This window comes from Topomyia yanbarensis, chromosome 2, assembly GCF_030247195.1.
Source record: "Topomyia yanbarensis strain Yona2022 chromosome 2, ASM3024719v1, whole genome shotgun sequence".
NCBI classification, from domain to species: Eukaryota; Metazoa; Arthropoda; class Insecta; order Diptera; family Culicidae; genus Topomyia; species Topomyia yanbarensis.
This window is the reverse complement of record NC_080671.1, coordinates 22,675,317-22,693,797: the sequence shown is the minus strand read 5'-3', so window position 1 is coordinate 22,693,797 and position 18,481 is coordinate 22,675,317. Positions and strand designations below refer to the sequence as shown.

General features: G+C 40.4%; 2 protein-coding genes across 2 annotated transcripts; both read right to left on the bottom strand.

The window, feature by feature from the left end:
• Positions 1-14,028: 14,028 nt before the first annotated feature.
• On the bottom strand, positions 14,029-15,987 carry LOC131679352 (uncharacterized). Its single transcript, XM_058960066.1, has one exon. It carries the CDS (start codon positions 15,985-15,987, stop codon positions 14,029-14,031), a length of 1,959 nt encoding a protein of 652 aa, XP_058816049.1.
• Positions 15,988-16,056: 69 nt separating this feature from the next.
• Positions 16,057-17,988, bottom strand: LOC131679351 (uncharacterized). Its single transcript, XM_058960065.1, has one exon. It carries the CDS (start codon positions 17,986-17,988, stop codon positions 16,057-16,059), a length of 1,932 nt encoding a protein of 643 aa, XP_058816048.1.
• Between the last annotated feature and the right edge of the window lie 493 nt (positions 17,989-18,481).

Sequence of the window (18,481 nt, the reverse complement as noted above, 5' to 3'; positions counted from 1 at the left end):
CTCCTGGAGAGGTTCTTACCCTCTTTGTAGTCAGTGAAACTAGCGCACAGTGGGACCAATCCAAAAAAGGTAGGACAAAACCTATGTGCGGCCTTTGATGTCATTTTAGAGCCAGCATTTTTTTGTAGAATATGTTCACAATATTATCCTGCAGCTTTGTAAATAGAATATTTTTTGGCTGGACTAAAGTAGAGTACCCGAGCAAAAAAAATTTTAGAGGGTCGATGTCTTCGACAAATTTTGAGGCAAAATTGTTGTTTTTTGTAAATATGACCAAAAAATCGGTTTATCGACTTTTTCATGCTAAAAACTAATTGATTGATTTAGTATGTTCTACAAACTTGCTGGTATCACTAAAATACAACTACAAACATACAAAGGACCTAATAACGTAAAATCAATATTTTGGCTTCTAAAACTATTTTTCATGTAAATTTGCTCTATTTTAACCAAAAATTTTTGTTTTTTGTGCACTTTTGTGCAGCCAAACATTGGCTATTCCAATACTATATTATTCCTAGAATAAATTTAATATTACATGGAAACAGGATATAGTTGGACGCATTGTTTGGATGACCATTCATGTACGACGGTTTATAACATAAAAGGTGTTTATATTATTTTTAATTTATGCACAATATAAGCTATTAACAAAATCTTCAAAATAAATTTTGAAGTTAAGCTGTCAAAGAACAACGATTTCGGCTCAAAAAATAAAACTAGTGTATATGGTATTTTCAACAAAATTGTTCCAAATACAATATTTGACAACTTTGCTGAAGATCTGAACCATTTAAACAAAATTTGATTTTTTTTAGTCTGGGATTTCTACTTTAGTTTAACCAATAAGGTTAGTTCTACAAATTCATAAAAGATAAACAATACCTATTTGAGGCCTTAGATATTATAGAACCTAGGTGTCTTTGGAAAAACATTCACAATATAATTCAATCATTTCTAATTTTTTAAATGGTTGAGGACTTCAGCAAAGTTGTATAATATTCAATTTCGAACATTTTTGTTGAAAATACCTTACACATACTATAGATTTATTTTTTAAGCCGAAATCGGTGTTTTTTGGCAGTTTAATTACAAAGTTTGTATTTTTCTTAACTTTTCCATGTTGCAACCGTAATTGATCAACTCAATATGTTCTAGATGCTTATAAGTGCGTGTAAAATATAAGATTTTGGGAATAGCTATTAATTTAAAATAATATAAACACCTTTTATGTTATAAATCGTCGTACATGAATGGTCACCTAAGTGTCCAACCATAATTTTTTTGCTCGGGTACTCTACTTTAGTTCAACCAAAAAATATTCTATCTAAAAAGTTGCAAAATATTATTATAAACATATCCTACGAAGAAAGGCTGGCTCTAAAATGACATCTAAGGCCTCAAATAGGTTTTGTCCCACCTTTTTTGGATTGGTCCCACTGTGTGGCGTTTTCTCCAACTTCTCCTTCCCCCGCTTCGGGGGAACTTAAAACGGTGAGACCGTTGGGAAAGGCGGAATCCCGGGCGATTGTTTAAAAGTCGGGAGTGATCGGATGTGCGAAACAATCCACTACTTGTTTGGCATGATCTGCGGGGAAGAGGTAATGCCATCATATTGATAAGATGGTCTCATATGTCCTAGCTTCGAGGAAGGCCACACACTCGAGTATAATAACTTCCTATTATGCATAACGCATCCTCAATGTCGCCTACAAGTCTCTCGTGTTCTGTTTCTGTTTTTGAATCCTTTGTCAGCAAATATCAAAGCCCCTGTGACAAATTCTGGATGAATGCCGGAAATACAACATGTGGACTCGCCATCTGTTTGTGGGTTTTTAAGTTGAATACGATTTAGTAACACGAAACAAACTGTGACAGATCATGTTTGAACATGGTTTCCCGACAACACTGCTTAAACTGATTCGCTATGACGCTGGATGGGTTAAAATCAAGCGATGCGAAGATCTGATGTGCGAAGGAACGGAATCATCATCACGAGATTCTTGACTTCGGAAACAACATCAACAACGTTGGCGTTGATCGCAGAGCAGTGGAAGAGGCATTATTGCTCCTTAAAAGGGAAGCTGCGAGAATGGGACTGACTACAAACTCTGCCAAGACAAAGTACATGGTAGCAGGCATATAACGTGGCAGTCGTGATGATTTCGAGGTGGAAATAGATGGGACTTAGCTACATCAGCCCTTAGCGTTTTCGTGTCACATTCCTTCACTAGCACCTATCGGACTCTGGGAACAATCACCTTAATGTTGTTATGGATATTGTTTATCACGTTTACAAACTTGCGTAGCTCCTCCACCAAACACTACGCTGTCACCACTTGCGGCTTCTGTGGGGTATTGCTCAACCCGTTGTCCTCTGGCTGTTTCTGCTGCTGCTGCTGCTGCTACTGATGGTGCAAATACAAATACAGATTCTAACCAGCCGAACACCGTTAAGAATGCCAGAGAAAAAGTTTCTTCAGGAGTCATTCGTAACGGATTCCACTGCCCCATAATACAACACGATTTTTAATGCACTCGGAGCTGGAGTGCGGTGTCAAATTATGTAGTCGTATTTCTGTTATATCGTTGCTCATATATGCGGCAATCTTGGTTTTAATGGAAACTGTTGTTACGGCATTTAATTAGCAAAGGATTGGAAGGTGAAGCATATTTTTCAATATTAAGAGCCATAGTACTCAATATATGCATCTTCTCTGATAGTCAAGCAACCCTTAAAGCATTGAAGTCAGTTACGTGTTCCTCTAAATTGGTTTGGACATGCATTCAATTGCTACAGCAGGTGGCTAGCAAAAGTACAGTGGATCTTTTCTGGGTAGCTGGGCACTGTGGAATTGAAGGCAATGAAAAAGCAGACTAGCTTGCATCAAAATTATTCCTAGGGCCTGAACCATATTGTTGGGTCTCAGAATGCACCATAAAAATGGAATTGAAGAACTGGGAAAATTCAATTATAGATGACATTTGGAAAACTAATACTACTCCCCGACAATCTAAAAGATTTATCTCACCGAATAAAATAATAACTCAACGGCTGCTTAGTATATCCAAAAAGGATTTAAGTACTTTCAGTGGTTTAGTGTCAGGGAACTGTCCCGAGTAAATATTGCATCAAGCAGTTAGGCAAAATAGAAGATGATACCTGTCGCTTCTGCAACCCAGAACATTTATTGTGTAACTGTGAGCACTTTTCCACAAAAGGAGCAAATTCTTCGATAAGGGGATAGTATTATTATTATAGTATAAAGTTTATTGCCTTACTGGGTGCAGTCGTCCATACATCTAAGGGTTGTATAACCCTTAGATGTATGGACGACTGCACCCAGTAAGGCAATAAACTTTATACGTTCTATAATACCTTACTGGGACCATGCCTATAGTCAGCAAGTGGGAATCACTCAGATTAATAGTGATACAACACCCTGACGTGCATACAATAAAAAAATTAAAGGGTTGTGTACAGGACACGACCACGGTGACATTAAAAATATAGCTTTTTTCAAGAGCGTGCAAATGAATCACACATATCGAGTCACGTTCTTGTTCACTCGCCTCGTTTCATATGTTACAATTTGCTATATACCCTCCCCATTAAAACATTATTTATTGTAACGGTTGAGGTCTTTTAACGGCAGTCTTTTAATTAATCAGGTATCTCACTAGGTGATTGGCATTATTTGGCTTATCCATCTAGTAAAAATAGGCTAGTCTGTCCAGAAAATATATTCAAAAGAAAAGTTCCATATTGAGAACTGTGATGAGGAAGCCTACGCCCGCCAACGGAAATATACAGATTCTCCGTGAAATATGAAATTTCGTTTTCCATTTAAATTTTCAATAATGTACTGATGAACTTAAGTAAACAATTTTAAGGTTAAGTATTTCTTGATCGATTAGTGGTGGAAAAAATTAAATTATTATTATTTACATTGTTATGCAACGTTCGCACTACCAGTTAAAACGGGTTTTTATGTTATCTTGGTGACATTTTTCTTGTTGCTAATTATTAAAATGTATTATAACTCTGTAGTGTAAACATTGTATTATTGTAACCAATTCTGCAGCGTTTTATGTTATATAGGTTTTTTAGGACTGACATAATTATATCTTCAGTACAGCGGTTTGTTCGAAGATTTATTTTAAAATATAAATTAGTATACCCAGCCGTTCTATTTGTTGTATACTTTAAAACGCAAATAGAACTGTGTTTTAAATACATAGGGTAGGACAGATATTCTGACTGGATAAACTGGGAAAACAATTTTAAGTCCAGTAACGCTTAAGACATGGCTTGAATTTGAATCGAAAAAGAACACCCGCTTAAATTGCTGCTGGGACGGTAAGTTCTGTTTTAAAACTTTCCGTTGTGTGCAGTACGAAACAAAAGTGTTTGAAATTAGAAAACAAAAAGTTCTGCTGGGAATGTGTTTCCGATGCAATTACACTCAGGTTTTTTCACGCAGGGGATACAGGCCGTGTAAATGAAAACCGCGTAAATTTCAAAATCCGCGTAAAAAAACCTGAGTGTACTCTTCTATATAAAATACTACGCTGCTGAACAGTGCAATAACTACAGAAGCACGTTGTCAGATGCCTTACTGATAAAAAACATATAACCGAAATATGAAACATGAAAACCAATAGGCTCTTTACCCTACGCAGCTACAAAGCGCCGTAAACATGGATTAACAAGTTACAAAGCACACGCATGCATAAAAATAAATATGTATATTTTTTTTAAACGCAACACTCTTAAGCAGCACACACCGTATTGAATTAAATCCAAACCACCCCACCCACCCACTTTGCAAATCATTCTGTGACACCGTGCTGATACCCGAAAAATCCGCACACGGCCACCGCTGCCGAAAATGCATAGCGTCTACCGCTTAATGTAGTGCCCAGACGCTGCAGCCATGATCATACCCGTTCGACATAAGAACAAAAACTGATTCAAACGGGTACGCGTCACCTCTATTTATAAACTAACCGTATATGGTTCAGTCACTTAGGTGCGAGTGTGTGCAAACGCCAACGTTACCGAAAATCGATAACGCTTATTGCATCGCCCGGAGACGATGTTGCTCGTACGGGATAAGAGCAACAACTGATTTAAACGGACATTCGTTGCTTCTATTTATGACTTTTCGTGTTTCATTGAGCAACTAAGCTGCCCTCTCTTGACGGCTGTGTCTGAGAAATCTGCCTCACAAATGGTAATTTTCCCGTTTTTCGTGAACTTTTTAATTTTACCAATTTCCAAAAGTCTACTTTTATTGGGGAGATATTAAATTATTACCAATATTTAAGTTAGGTGTTTCTGAATTGGTAGGTGTATCTAGTAATATCGGAGTTATAAGCGTGCAAACCTTACATAGTTTCATTACATGGGAGATAGTTTAAATTTTAGAATGACACCTAGCCCCAGATAGTGAAGTAAGACATTTTTAATGTCAAAAGGGCCTGCCACAATAGATCAAAACACTGGTCGCAGTGGAATATCTACCCAACAAAAAATAGTACTCAAGGGAGAGGAAGGAGTTGAAGGAAGAAAGTCTAGAAAAGCATGGAAAGGGTCATTTGAGCAAGCTTAGATTTTACCGGCGACATAACCCTTTGTCTGCTAGCGCAGGAGTCAGGATCTGTTGACATTAGAAATGCGAATCACCTGAGTCTACGGCATGTCCGGACAAGCGTAAATTAACTTGTTACGTCATGCTGATAACTAGCTCATTCAATGAGTTTCAAACGTTGCAAATGCTTAGTGCGGAAGTTTACCGTGATTTAATTTTTTGTCGGTTCCGTCAGCATGAAGTAACAAGTTACTTTACGCTTTTCGGATTTGTGTTACAAGCTATTCATGACTGTTCAACCTCAAATAATCTTTTAAACTCAGGGCCATAGAGAGAAAGTACGGGCCCGGGGGTCCAATGTGCGGGCCCCCACCGCTGTATATTGTCCGTGCACCACAAAGTTAAAGTTTTAAATCCATTGTACTTACTGATATTATGTATATTACACTAAAATTATACTGCTATGTACCAGTTTTTTGCACTAGCAGTTTGTAATGACAATGACGGTAAAAACGGAGGGCTGTTAATACTTTATAGTATTTTGAATACTTCTTCGAAAGTTTTGGTGACTTTGAAAATAGCCATTTTTGTCACCAGTATTAGTAAAAATAAAGAAATGGAAAGATTAAAAATGTAGTATTACAAAAATTGAAAACATTATCTGAACGGAGATCATTTGTACAAGAAAAAACAACAAAGGGAAAACTTAATATTGAAAGAGTGCACAGACAAACTACAAATCGCAAAATCAACCACATAAACAAATTAAAGTCAAATGTCAAAAAACTAACTAAAACTAAAAAGCTCGAAAATAATAAAATATATTTAACATTAAAAACAAGGAATATTTATTGCAATAGAATGTTAAGAATGCATAAAACTAGAGGAATAGATAAAAAAAACAAAAATAAAATAAACCTGAAGAAATTAAAAAAATGGACCGGAAGATTTTGAAAAATTGGAAAGATGCAAAGACGAAAAAATGAAGAATTTTGGAAGGTATGGATTGAACAAAAACGGACAAAATGGAAAATAGTAAAAAAAAAAACAAAAACTGTATCCCATAGAAACACACAAAATCGAAAAAATAAAAAGAAGCTATTGAAAAAATAGATTCGATTATTTAAAGAATGGAAAAAGCATTAGAAATGAAACTTGACAGAAATTCAAACAACAGCCTAAATGTAAAACGAAGAACAAATGCGCATAATGGCTAAAAGGATAAATCTAATGTTTTCTAGAAAAATAAAAAAAAAATAAAAAGCAAACCTATTGGAAAATGGCCAACAGAAAAAGTACTTTCAAAATAGGTTAAATGGAATGAAGAATATCAAATATGAACAAAATGAAAGACTAAGGAACATGTGTAAAAAATAAACAAAATTATATTAAATTTGCAATGAGAAAAAATAAAACAACGGAAAGCTAAAAACTAGAAAACATGTATCAAAATACGAGAAAGGTAAATAAAGGGACAATAAGACATTATGGGATGAATTTAAAAAAAAGGAAGAATACAAAAACATATGGAGAAAAAAGAAAATAGAAAAAGAGAATGAATGCAACAATTAGACAAATTTTTAAAGTTGAATGTAATGACAAAAGAAACAAATAAAAAGCAGGATATTAAAATATGAAACAACAGAAAAAATAGAATAGAATGGAACTCCCTCGAAAAATTGCAAATAAAATGAAATAACATAGAAATGACTATAAATTAAGGTAAGTACTAGTAATAAAAATGCAAAAATGAAGAGCGTAAAAAGATGGATAAAATAAATATAGGGTAAAAATGGAAGTAGATAAAAAAGGTAGAATGTTGAAATTGCAGAAACACAAAAAAATCTACAGCTTGAAAGAAATTTGAACACTTTTTTATGTTGTCTTTCGTTTTAATTCCACTATTTCATGAAAACTGCAAAAATACACTTTTATATCACAGATACGTATGTCGGCTCTGACTTACAGCTTTCATCAGCGTTTGTATCAATATCCGAAAGACATTAAAAAAGAAAAGTGTTTAATATAACATTCCAATAATTAGCCTAAAAACAGTGCTTTTTAAAGTGTTGAAAAAATTGATCAACGAAATTTTAACAAAATTTTAAAAAATCCATGTAAAAATAAAAAAAATGGGGAAAATAGCGAAACATGGCTCAAATTTCAAATAAGGGTTGTGGTTGGATTTTACGCTATGCTGGTTTCGAAAACATTCATAAAAGCAAAATAGGCTCTGTGTTATTTCTTATGTAGCTCGTAGCACAAAATATATCATAAATTCTTCACATTCACGGCAGAGTGTAATGTTGTGGTAGAGCATTTAGGTGTATTTTTTCGCATTTGTGAACAGTTTTGTTGATTTATTGGGGATAGTACTTCACATCCTTGAATATCCACACAAAATCAAAAAGCACCAGCCACTCTCGCTGTGAAGGATAAGGAGCGAACTTTGCTCTGCTCTTCAGTAAACAAACACGGGGCGTAAAATCACACTTCAGTGTCTTTCGAGAATCTTTGTGAGGAGCATATAATCCGTTGATCCATTGCAGTGAAGGTCCTGTGGGGTAGAGTAAATCTGAACCTAAATGGTGGTGAACACTTTTTAAATATATTTGCCAACACTTATCGATTAGGGTCTGCAACCCGAGGATGATGTTTATGATGACTGTATTCTAGACGATTTAAAAAATGATGCTGAGAGTTCCTGATGAAGAAAAATTGCAAAATAATCCACTGGATTCCTCCGGGCGAAATCCGAATTACCTGAATAAAGACCCGGAATTCGCCTCCAAAAACCGGTGTGGCAACCCCAAATAGAAGATTGAAAAGTTTTCTTTTTCTTTGTAATAATTACTTTCGATAATAATCCAGCAGTTGCGAAGACAGGAAATTCAATGAATCGATTTCATATTGACGAAATTTGAAGACAACCTCTCTGATCTTAATTTTTTCGATTATACAAATTTTAACCTTAAGGCCATTCGCTTCTTCATTCAGGTTAGAAAATTTTCTTTAAAAAATTCTCCGGGGGTTAGGAATCGAACCCAGGTGAGCTGCGTACATGGCAGTCGATGTACCAACTACGCTATGCCCGCTCTGGTCTGATCTTCTGATTGAGTACAAATATATATTTGATATCAAATGTACAGTAGTTTTTAATTTTCGCTATTCTAGTTACATCATATACAAGATACTGATTTTTTTGTTGAAAAGTTTTGGCTAAAATTTTAGTTTCTGTTAAAAATCCGGACCCTTTTCAAAACTCCGGGCCCGGGGGGAAACACACCGTCCCAGTCCCCCTCTCGGCGTCCCTTATTAAACGTTATCAATACTGTTCTGGTACTTGGTAGTTATTTTCAATGGCCAACGTACAGCAATAAAATACAACCGATCTTGCCACTTTTTGCCAACAGAATCATGCCCAACTTCAATCTCAACGACCGCGACCCTCCGCTCGTTCTTTTGCGTCAAGTTATGCTTTCATCTCGAGCTCGTTCCCTTACAAATGAAAAATTCCACGAATATCCTTCCGAAAATCTTTAAACATTTTCCACAGCCAAAAAGATTACTTTTACTCAAGAGCACTTTTTTTTTAAATAAAAATGTCAAAAAATTCCAAATATTGTACAATAAACTAAAAAAAGTACTATTTTTAGGAAAATTAGTGCAGAAGAAGAATGGTGCAACTCTTGCACTGTTTAACCTTCCGGAAGTCGCGCTAGTGCACGCTGATCTGAAAATCTAGCGAAATTGTCTTAGCGCACCAGTGGCTGCTCGTTCAGTGGGACATTCGCGCGACTTCCGGAGGGTTAAAATGATTAAAATAGGTATACTTCCAGTTGGGATAGACTAGAATCAGTGGCGTAGTCAGAAATTTGGTTTGGAGGGGGTTTTGGCGAAAATCTTAGATTTTTCAAAAATGTTGGCTGGTCTATTGATGACATTTAATCTGTAACGTTTGAAACATTAGGTTCTCAATGTAATGAACAGAGAATAAACATCTAAAATTATTTGAATATTTAATAAACTAGTCAGCATCAAACATTTTTTTTCTTCTTCAATTCAAATATTTTAGTTTGGAGGTGGTTTTAACCCCCAAAACCCCCCCTTGGCTACGTCACTGACTAGAATGGTGGTGCTAGGGTTTTAACGGATTTACACGAGTATAATAAACTGTGGTAAATACTTGAAAAATTGCTTGGTTCCTTAATGACAAAGAAAATTAATTCTCTCTTAGGAAAGTACTCAAAACAACTTTCATGCTTATACCAGACTTAACTGTTTCTCACATTATCTCTGTTTGTCCGTTTCTCTGTCTACTTGTTTCTTTGTTACTCTTTTATTGCTCTTCTGCTTTCCTATCTCTCTGTTCCTTTGGTTACATAATGTCGCATGTAATACAATCTTGCACAAAACCAATTCAAAATCTACCAGCCCCCATGCCGGGAAGGCCTCTCTCGTTAGCCAAAATATGCGCATACATTGTGCATGCATTAGTACCTACAGCAAGAGCTGTTTTGATGAATTCCGTCCTATCCAACCGACGACGTATCCTACCGAATTACCTGCGCCATTCTTCGGCGGCTTATCTATCTCACCAATCGATGTTGCCCCGATCGGCAGTACACCTACCAACAACAACACCACATTGGTCGGTCCGGTGGCAGTGATGATGACGATGATGAATTTTTTGTTCGCCTCTTTCCCCCCGAAGGGGTTTGATGCCCTGTTAGGTGGTGGAGACCCCATTTCCATAAACCATTTGCTAGTCACCCTGCCCGCTAGAACGCCCCCATTCTCGCCCGCGGTAGTTTCGAAGCCCAACTTGGCATCCATTAGAAGCGATCGATCTTGCGCGGTGGTCCCCATAAGCCTCTGCCCGGAATCTATCGATTTTGCCGCCAGCCGTGATGTGGTGTTCCCATCGTCGTCCGAAAGGCGCTAGTCTAAACTATAACATTAATTTTAAATAGATTGGAAAAGATTTATGTCTACTGGAGATTGTTATCTAAACATAACAACAAAAAGGTACATTGTCTCTAATGATGCTTCCCTCGTTTTGGTGTTCCAGGCGCGCGCTTGCTTCTCCCTTCGGCCGATCGGGGCCGTTTGTGTCCACGGCCCGGGTCCCGATTCGATTGACCATCAAAGCTGCGAGGTGCGGGGAATGTTCTTTTTTCTAATCGCAGCTCGTTCATCTCGCTCCTATCACATGCCATTATTGCCACCGCGGTGAAGAGCTGAGTGGCCACCGCCGCCGACCCATATCAAGACAGCAATCGAATCATCTGTTTCGGGAAAGTTGTTTATCATCGCGGATTACGGAATTAATTTCTCGAAAAATTTCTTCCCGCTATTATATTGGCCGCGTCGCGATTATAAATGATCCTTCGGTTCTGGTGGTCGGCGGGGCCTGCTGTTTGCTGCTGGTTGGCGCCTCTGTTCAAGAAATACCTTCTAGTACTAATACCGCCGACGATGGTTTATTGAAATGTTAAAATGTGGTAGCCCCGATGCTATACAGATGGCGTAAACTGAAAGCATCAAGCGGTGGAGATGTGGGATAGGTTTTTGTTTTGGGTTATGACTCTCTTGACACGATTTTAGATTGAAGGTAGAGTCAAGTTGTCAATCAAACTGGAGATGATTTCGGTTACTCCAGAATCCGCCAAATATGTAAATGAAACTTATAACTAAACTGTGACAGGGCCGTCTTTAAAGCACTTGGGGCGTCTAATGAGCATAATAAATCTAATATGTCCGGCCACTATTGGTATATGTTCCAGTTGAATAAATTTTGGGAAGTCAAATTCAGTCCAGAGCACATAATATTCTTCTAAAAGATATTGTCTTCTATTATATGTACTATACGATTGTACCTGAAAAAAGAAACGGCTTAGATGCTTGTCGGACACGTGATAACGATGATAGCCGTGAGGATAGAAGGTGTCTTGCGGCCGAGAATAGGACTTTCTACGGTTTGCGTTATCAGTAAAAGTTCAGTTGCCTGCAGATCCGTATAAAACATGCTCTATGCAAATTGCTGATACGCTCTGTTGCAGTATAGGACCATAATGTGTTTGATAGAAAAATTCTGCGTTCAACACTTGAATATACAGTCGAAAATGGAGTATGGTACTGATGCCACTATTTGGCTGTGTGCAATCCACAAATTTTCGCATGCGGCGGGTGTTCAAAGAGGCTGAAAATTGGTGACCCACGATCGAGTAACCTGGAAATCTAAAATACCACGATGATGATGATACTTGTTGGGAAATTAAAGTATGCAACCGCTGCTCTTAATAGATAAATGATAAATATTTACACACCCTAACTGAACGGATAAGTTTATAGATATAAGTAAATCATGCCATAGAAAACTTTATTTTAAACTAATTGTCTCCCTTTTTCATATGCACCGATACCGTATGTCCTCACGAGCACAATTACATGTAAATGCATTTAAGTCTCATAATGAAAATCAACATACATGACCAGCGTTTTATTCAAAAATTTTAATTTTGGAGACCCTTATGGATGCGATCTGAGATGGTCCCATATATGTGGTAACAACTCAATGTGCTTGGTGTCTTTTAGTCATTATGTAATATTTTTTTATTCATTTCGTTTATTTGATAGGCTTGGCGGTGACAAATTCTCTTATGTTACAATGTTGAAATATTTTTTTTCATGAAACAGAAATTTTTTTACAGCTATCTTAAGACTAGAAATAAGATTCTATATTCAAGAGAGGGGCAAAAGATTATGTAATATTTGTTGAGGATCAAATGTAGTTTTCTAAACAATGGGTAGAGCAGTACAAATCAATCTTCAGTATAAACTTACAGCAAATATATATCGTTCTTGACTTACGTAGGAAACCAAGGCGTGCGCAGCCTTTTCCATTAGGGGAGGGTTGCGGGAGGGGGGGGGGGGGGTCAGCTCAAATCTTTTCAGTTTCGTCAAGCCTACATTATCGGTTAGATTTTTGGTACAGGTTTTTACTTTTTACATTTCTTATAAAGAAATGTATAGAATTCGCTCAAACCTTCAAGAATTTTTACGAGACCCGGAGGGCCGAGTCTTATATACCAATCGACTCAGTTCGACGGTTTGGGACAATGTGTGTGTGTGCGCGCGTGTGTGTGTAGCGGACAAATTCTCATTCGTGTTTCTCAGCAATGGTTGAACCGATATTATTCAAACCAATTTTTAATGAAAGAACTATCATCCAGACAGAACTCTATTAATTTGTTTTTGTTTCTGATGTTTAGTTTCCAAGATATTAATGTTTGAATGTGCAAAATGGCGTTTTTTGCAGTTTTTTTAAAATCATCTGCCGAAATTGAAAACATAGATTAACACACTTCATTCGTTTTCGAGCTCTCCATCGAGACAGAGGTTGTTTTTATCTAGTCCGTAGTGCTGTGTGTGGCGATAAAGAATAGTGTTCGCATTCAAGGTTATTTTGCCAATTCGGTTCGGTTCTCAGTCTTTTGTTCGCGTGTGAGGATTAAACAATAGCTATAAGCTGTATAAGCTGGATCGGTTCGTCGTTGGACACCAGTTTAAAGCTAAGTGGTTTTTGTCTTTTGTAACACATTGATCGCGCTAAGTGTCCTACGTTGTGCTTTTTTAGCTCACCGATTTGGACAGCAACGCAACAAGCAGCAGCTGAACACCGCAGCAGATGGAACAGCAAGCAGCACTTTGAAGAAGGGCAGGAACCACGAAAAACTACACGGTAAGTACTAATTTTATTAACCACTTTTCTTTTATTTTGCAGGTAGTGTTCACAGTTCGACGGTCGGAATCAACTGAATTTATTTTTCCCTATTACAGCTGTTACTATCTATGTATAGGTGACGAAATGCATAGGAAGCAAAATGCCAATGCTACACGGCTAACGTATAGGAGGTGGGTTACAAAGTAAAACCTACACCGTTATCAGCTCCCTTTAGTAACATCGCTAAATTTGTACGGTTAATCTAAACATTGCCACCCCCTTGAAATGTCATTTCAAAATAAACAAAATTCACAAGAAAAAATTTCAACTTATCAACTAGGTGAGTATACAAAATTCAATTTCTTTTTTTCAATTTTCATTTTCAGGAACCTCGGATCGTTGGGCCGGATGTTGGTTGGTGGCCAGCGGATCATCTTCTTCGTCGTTTGCAGTAGTAGCAGGATCAGACAGCAGGCAAATTTTGGTGATTGGGCGGGTGATAATTCCCCGAGCAGTACGCAGCGTTACAACACGTGTCATTCCATCCGGGCCGGGTGAAGTGGTCAGGATTCGGGCGAGCGGCCAACGTATTGGCTGCTGCATTTCATCGACGACAATAACCATTCGACCGGGAAGCAAACTATCGTTTCGTTGGTACATCACGGTGTCTTTCTGAAGCTCCTGGAGGAATTCGGTGCGCCAATGACACTAAAATTTTTGGACGTGCAGTTGCAGTTTCTGGTAGTGATCCAGTCGGTTGACAGGGATGTTCCGATGGTCTGGGTCGGGCAAGGCTAGCATACTGGTTCCGATCAGAAAATGCGCAGGTGTTAGTGCAGCTAATTCATCGGGATCGTCCAACATAGGAAGCAGCGGCCGGGAGTTCATCAGTGCTTCGATCTGAGTGAACACAGTGCTGACATCCTCAAATGACAGTCGAGACGGACCGAGCTGGCGGTGGAGATGCTTTTTAGCTACTTTAACGGCAGCTTCCCATAGCCCGCCGAAATGGGGCGCTTTTGGCGGAACTAAGTGCCTAGTGATTCCTTCGTCAGCACAGGTAGATGCGATCTGTTCGTTTACTTCCGAGTTTTGAAGCATGGCAAATAATTCCGGTAATTCATTTTTAGCTCCTTCAAAGTTTTTGCCATTGTCTGAGTGGATGCGTGCTGGGCGACCACGTCTGGCGATAAAACGACGAAGCGCACATAGGAAAGCCTGAGTGGACAGATCGCTGACGAGCTCAATGTGGACGGCTTTGGTGGCGAAACAGACGAACAAACAGATGTACGCCTTTGCAGATGCTGCGCGTTTGTGGATCGGCTTAAGGTACAGCGGGCCAGCGTAATCGACTCCAACGATACTGAATGGACGGCTGGGGATAATTCGGTGAACGGGTAGCTGCCCGATGTGTTGATGAGCAGGCACTGGATTAAGGCGAGCGCAGCGGAAGCATTTACGCACAGTGCTACGTGCTAGGCGACGACCGTGCAGTGGCCAAAACTCTTCGCGCATGGCTGATAATAGCAGTCGCCCACCGGCGTGAAGCATTTTTTCATGATAGTTCATGGCAATTAAACGTGATAGGGGATGAAAGCTGGGTAGTAGGGCGGGATGTTTCATTTGGTAGGGTAACTGTGCTAGTTTAAGACGGCCTCCGACCCTCATCACTTTCTCCTGGTCTAGAAACGGACTCATTTGGCGTACATGTGAGCGTTTTGATATAGGTTTCCCCCTTTCCAACTCTTTTATTTCAGGACTAAATGCATCTTGTTGAGCAAGGCGAATCAGGGTAAGTTTGGCTTTGGTAAGTATTTCCACAGACAGTGATTTCGCAACAGGTTCTGCGTTGGGGGGAGGCTGAGTTCTGGCCTTGGCGTGGGCGTTCAACAGAAAGCGAAGGCAGTAGCCTGTAACGTGTAGTAGGCGGGTGTATGACGACCAACGGAGAAACAATGCATTGACTGATGAAACTGACTGTACGGTAGCTACGATGTGTCGAACTTCTAGAATTTCCTCGGCCACACTTGGCGGGTTAGAGCTGGTCCATTCTCGATCCGGCAGAAGAAGCCAATGCGGTCCTTCCTTCCATAACGTGCTAGCCAGGAACTCGTCGACCGACATACCCCGGGACACCAAATCGGCGGGATTCTCGATACCAGCAACGTGCTTCCACTGATAGCCACGAGTGAAGTGCTGCACTTCCGAAACTCTATTTCCCACAAAGGTTTGCCATGTGTTTGGAGATGATTGGAGCCATTGGAGAACGATAGCAGAATCCGACCAGAAAATGGAAGCAGAAACGTCAATATCGAGAGCTCGTTTGACTCGATCGTGGAGATGAGCGGCCAAAACTGCAGCGCAGAGTTCCAGACGTGCGATAATCAGTCGTTTTAGCGGAGCAACACGGGACTTGGCGGCAAGAAGTTCGATTTTTACGTTTCCTTGTTCGTCTTGGCAACGGGCGTAGGTGCACGCGCCGTAGGCTAGTTCGGACGCGTCGGCGAAGGTATGCAATTGCATGGTGGAACAGGGTAGAAATGCGTAGCGACTTACTCTGTGCGCGGTAATTTTCGGCAATTCGTTGTGATACTTTTCCCAGTTGACACGAATATTTTTGGGAACTGGATCATCCCACTCAATTGGTAGTAGCCACAACTGCTGCATAATGATTTTGGCCCGCGCAACAACGGGCGCAATCAGGCCGATGGGGTCAAATAGCTTGGCAATAGACGATCAAATTGATCGTTTGGTGGGCGGTTTGCCGTCGTGTTGCACTTGCGAATCGAATCGAAGAAAATCTCCTTCTGGTTCCCAAATTATTCCCAGAGCTTTCACCGTTTCGTGGGGGGTGAACTCCAGAGGGGATTGAGTGCCGATTTGGTCGGCGTTTAATCCGTGTAGGACTTCGAGTCGATTGGAAGTCCACTTGCGAAGAACAAATCCTCCCTTCTCAAGTAATTCGCTGATTTCTTCGCGTAGGCGGATGGCTTTTTCGATCGATTGCTCCCCGCTGATGAAATCGTCGACGTAAAAGCCTTTCCGGAGAGCCCTGCGGCCGAGGGGATAGGACTGACCTTCATCGTCAGCTAGCTGTAGCAGTGTACGAGTTGCCAAAAATGATGACGGAGCTAACCCGTAAGTAACGGTAAGTAAGTCGAAGGTTTGCACTGGTTGGTCGGGGGAAAATCGCCAGAAAATTCGCTGCAGTGGAACATCATCTGGGTGCATGAGGACTTGTCGATACATTTTCGCTATGTCACCGACTAAAGCAATTGGGTACGTGCGAAACCGTAGCATTGTGGTAAGTAGCTCGTCTTGAACTACTGGACCAACACAGAGGGCATCGTTGAGGGAGAAACCGGTAGATGTTTTTGCCGAACCATCGAACACAACACGAACTTTCGTCGTGGAACTCGCTTCTTTGATGACAGGATGGTGCGGTAAGTAAAAAGATTTGGAGCTTTCGGCGCCAGTTGTTTTGGTCAGCTGCATATGGCCAAGGTCGAGGTATTCTTGCATGAAACGGTGGTACTCTAGTTTTAGGTCGGAGTTTCGTTCCAAGCGTCGCTCCAAATATTCGAATCGTCGCAATGCGCTTGCCTTAGACTCGCCCAGCATATCGTCAAAGTCAGGTTTTCGAGGAAGGCGAACCATGTATCGTCCATCGGGGTTTCTGGCGACCGTCGCTTGGTAGAGGGTTTCACAACGCCTCTCTTCGATGGAGTAGTTGTCCTTGGTTGTCAGTTCTTCCATTTTCCAAAAACGCTCCAGACTTTCTTCCAAGGAAACCATCGATACAGTTACGATACTGCTGGGACTGGAAGATACTCTCTGTGTTGGAAGAATTGAATCAGCCGAACCCGCAACGATCCACCCAAAAACGCTGTCAACTAGGAGTGGGAGATTGCCATGCAATTGTATGCGTGCGGTATTCGGGAAGAAGGAGTTAAAATGCTTAGCTCCGAGCACCATATCGATCGGATGGCTCTTGTGGAATGTTGGATCCGCGATAAAGAGATCCTTTGGAATTCTCCATTCGGCTATGGAGACATTATGCGATGGAAGATTGGCCGTCACTTTATCAATTACGAGGAAGCTAACACCACAAGAGAAAGGTTCCTTCCTTGAGCTGACTTGGGCGTAGACAGATTCGCTAATGACTTTTGACACTTGTCCGGCCCCTTGGACAGTAACGTTGACGGGATGCTTCTTTAAGCGGAGAATACGAGCCATGCGGTTGGTGATCAGATTTGGCTGCGATGCGCTGTCCAGTAAAGCGCGTGCAGGGTGATGCTGCCCATAAGCATCGACGACGTTGACGATGACAGTCAATAAGAAAACGTTTTCACGAGGTTGCTGAAGGGAAGCACTAACAATCGAAACATCTTCAGCAGCAGCAACAATGGTTTGCTCAGAGATTACGTTAGTAGACGACGAAGTAGCCTTGACAGCAGGCTCGATGGAATTAATTGAACGAGAAGTCGCGTCGTTGCTGAACTTCTTTGGGCCGGCGGTTTGGCCCGTATGCAGAAGAGTATGGTGGCGCTGGTTACATTTTCTGCAGTTCATATCACAGGGGCATTGACGTACCATGTGATCTCCTCTCAGGCAATTGTGGCACAATCGCTTCAGATTTACAAATTGCGGCCGATCATTCACAGACATACTATTAAACTTGCCGCACCTTGCCAGAGAATGCGATTGGCTGCACGTGTGGCACTTGAACGACGGGCTAGCGGTGGATGCGCAGGACGACAAACGAAACAGGGAATGCCTCCGGAACTGACTGGTGGACGCACCGTCATTAGTCGCACTTGTAGATTGATGGTGATTAACGGAGATCGATTCCAACACGCGGGTTCTACGCTGGAGAAAATCGATCAAGCAAGCAAAATTCGGGTTCTGCGTTGTGGATGCGTGGTCCTCCCAGGCCTTCAGAGAGTCATCGTGTAGTCGCGTGCACAATAAATGCTCAAGGATGGTGCTCCAGGCATCCGTCGGTTCTCCCAACTGGTGAAGAATCTTCGTGTGTCTCTCGAACTAATCTACCAATCCGTGAAGCGTTGCTGCAGTCTCCTTCTTCATGCGTGGGATGTCGAAGAGTGCCTGAAGGTGTCGCTTCTTCAGTAGATATTCGTTGGAATACCGTCCCACGAGA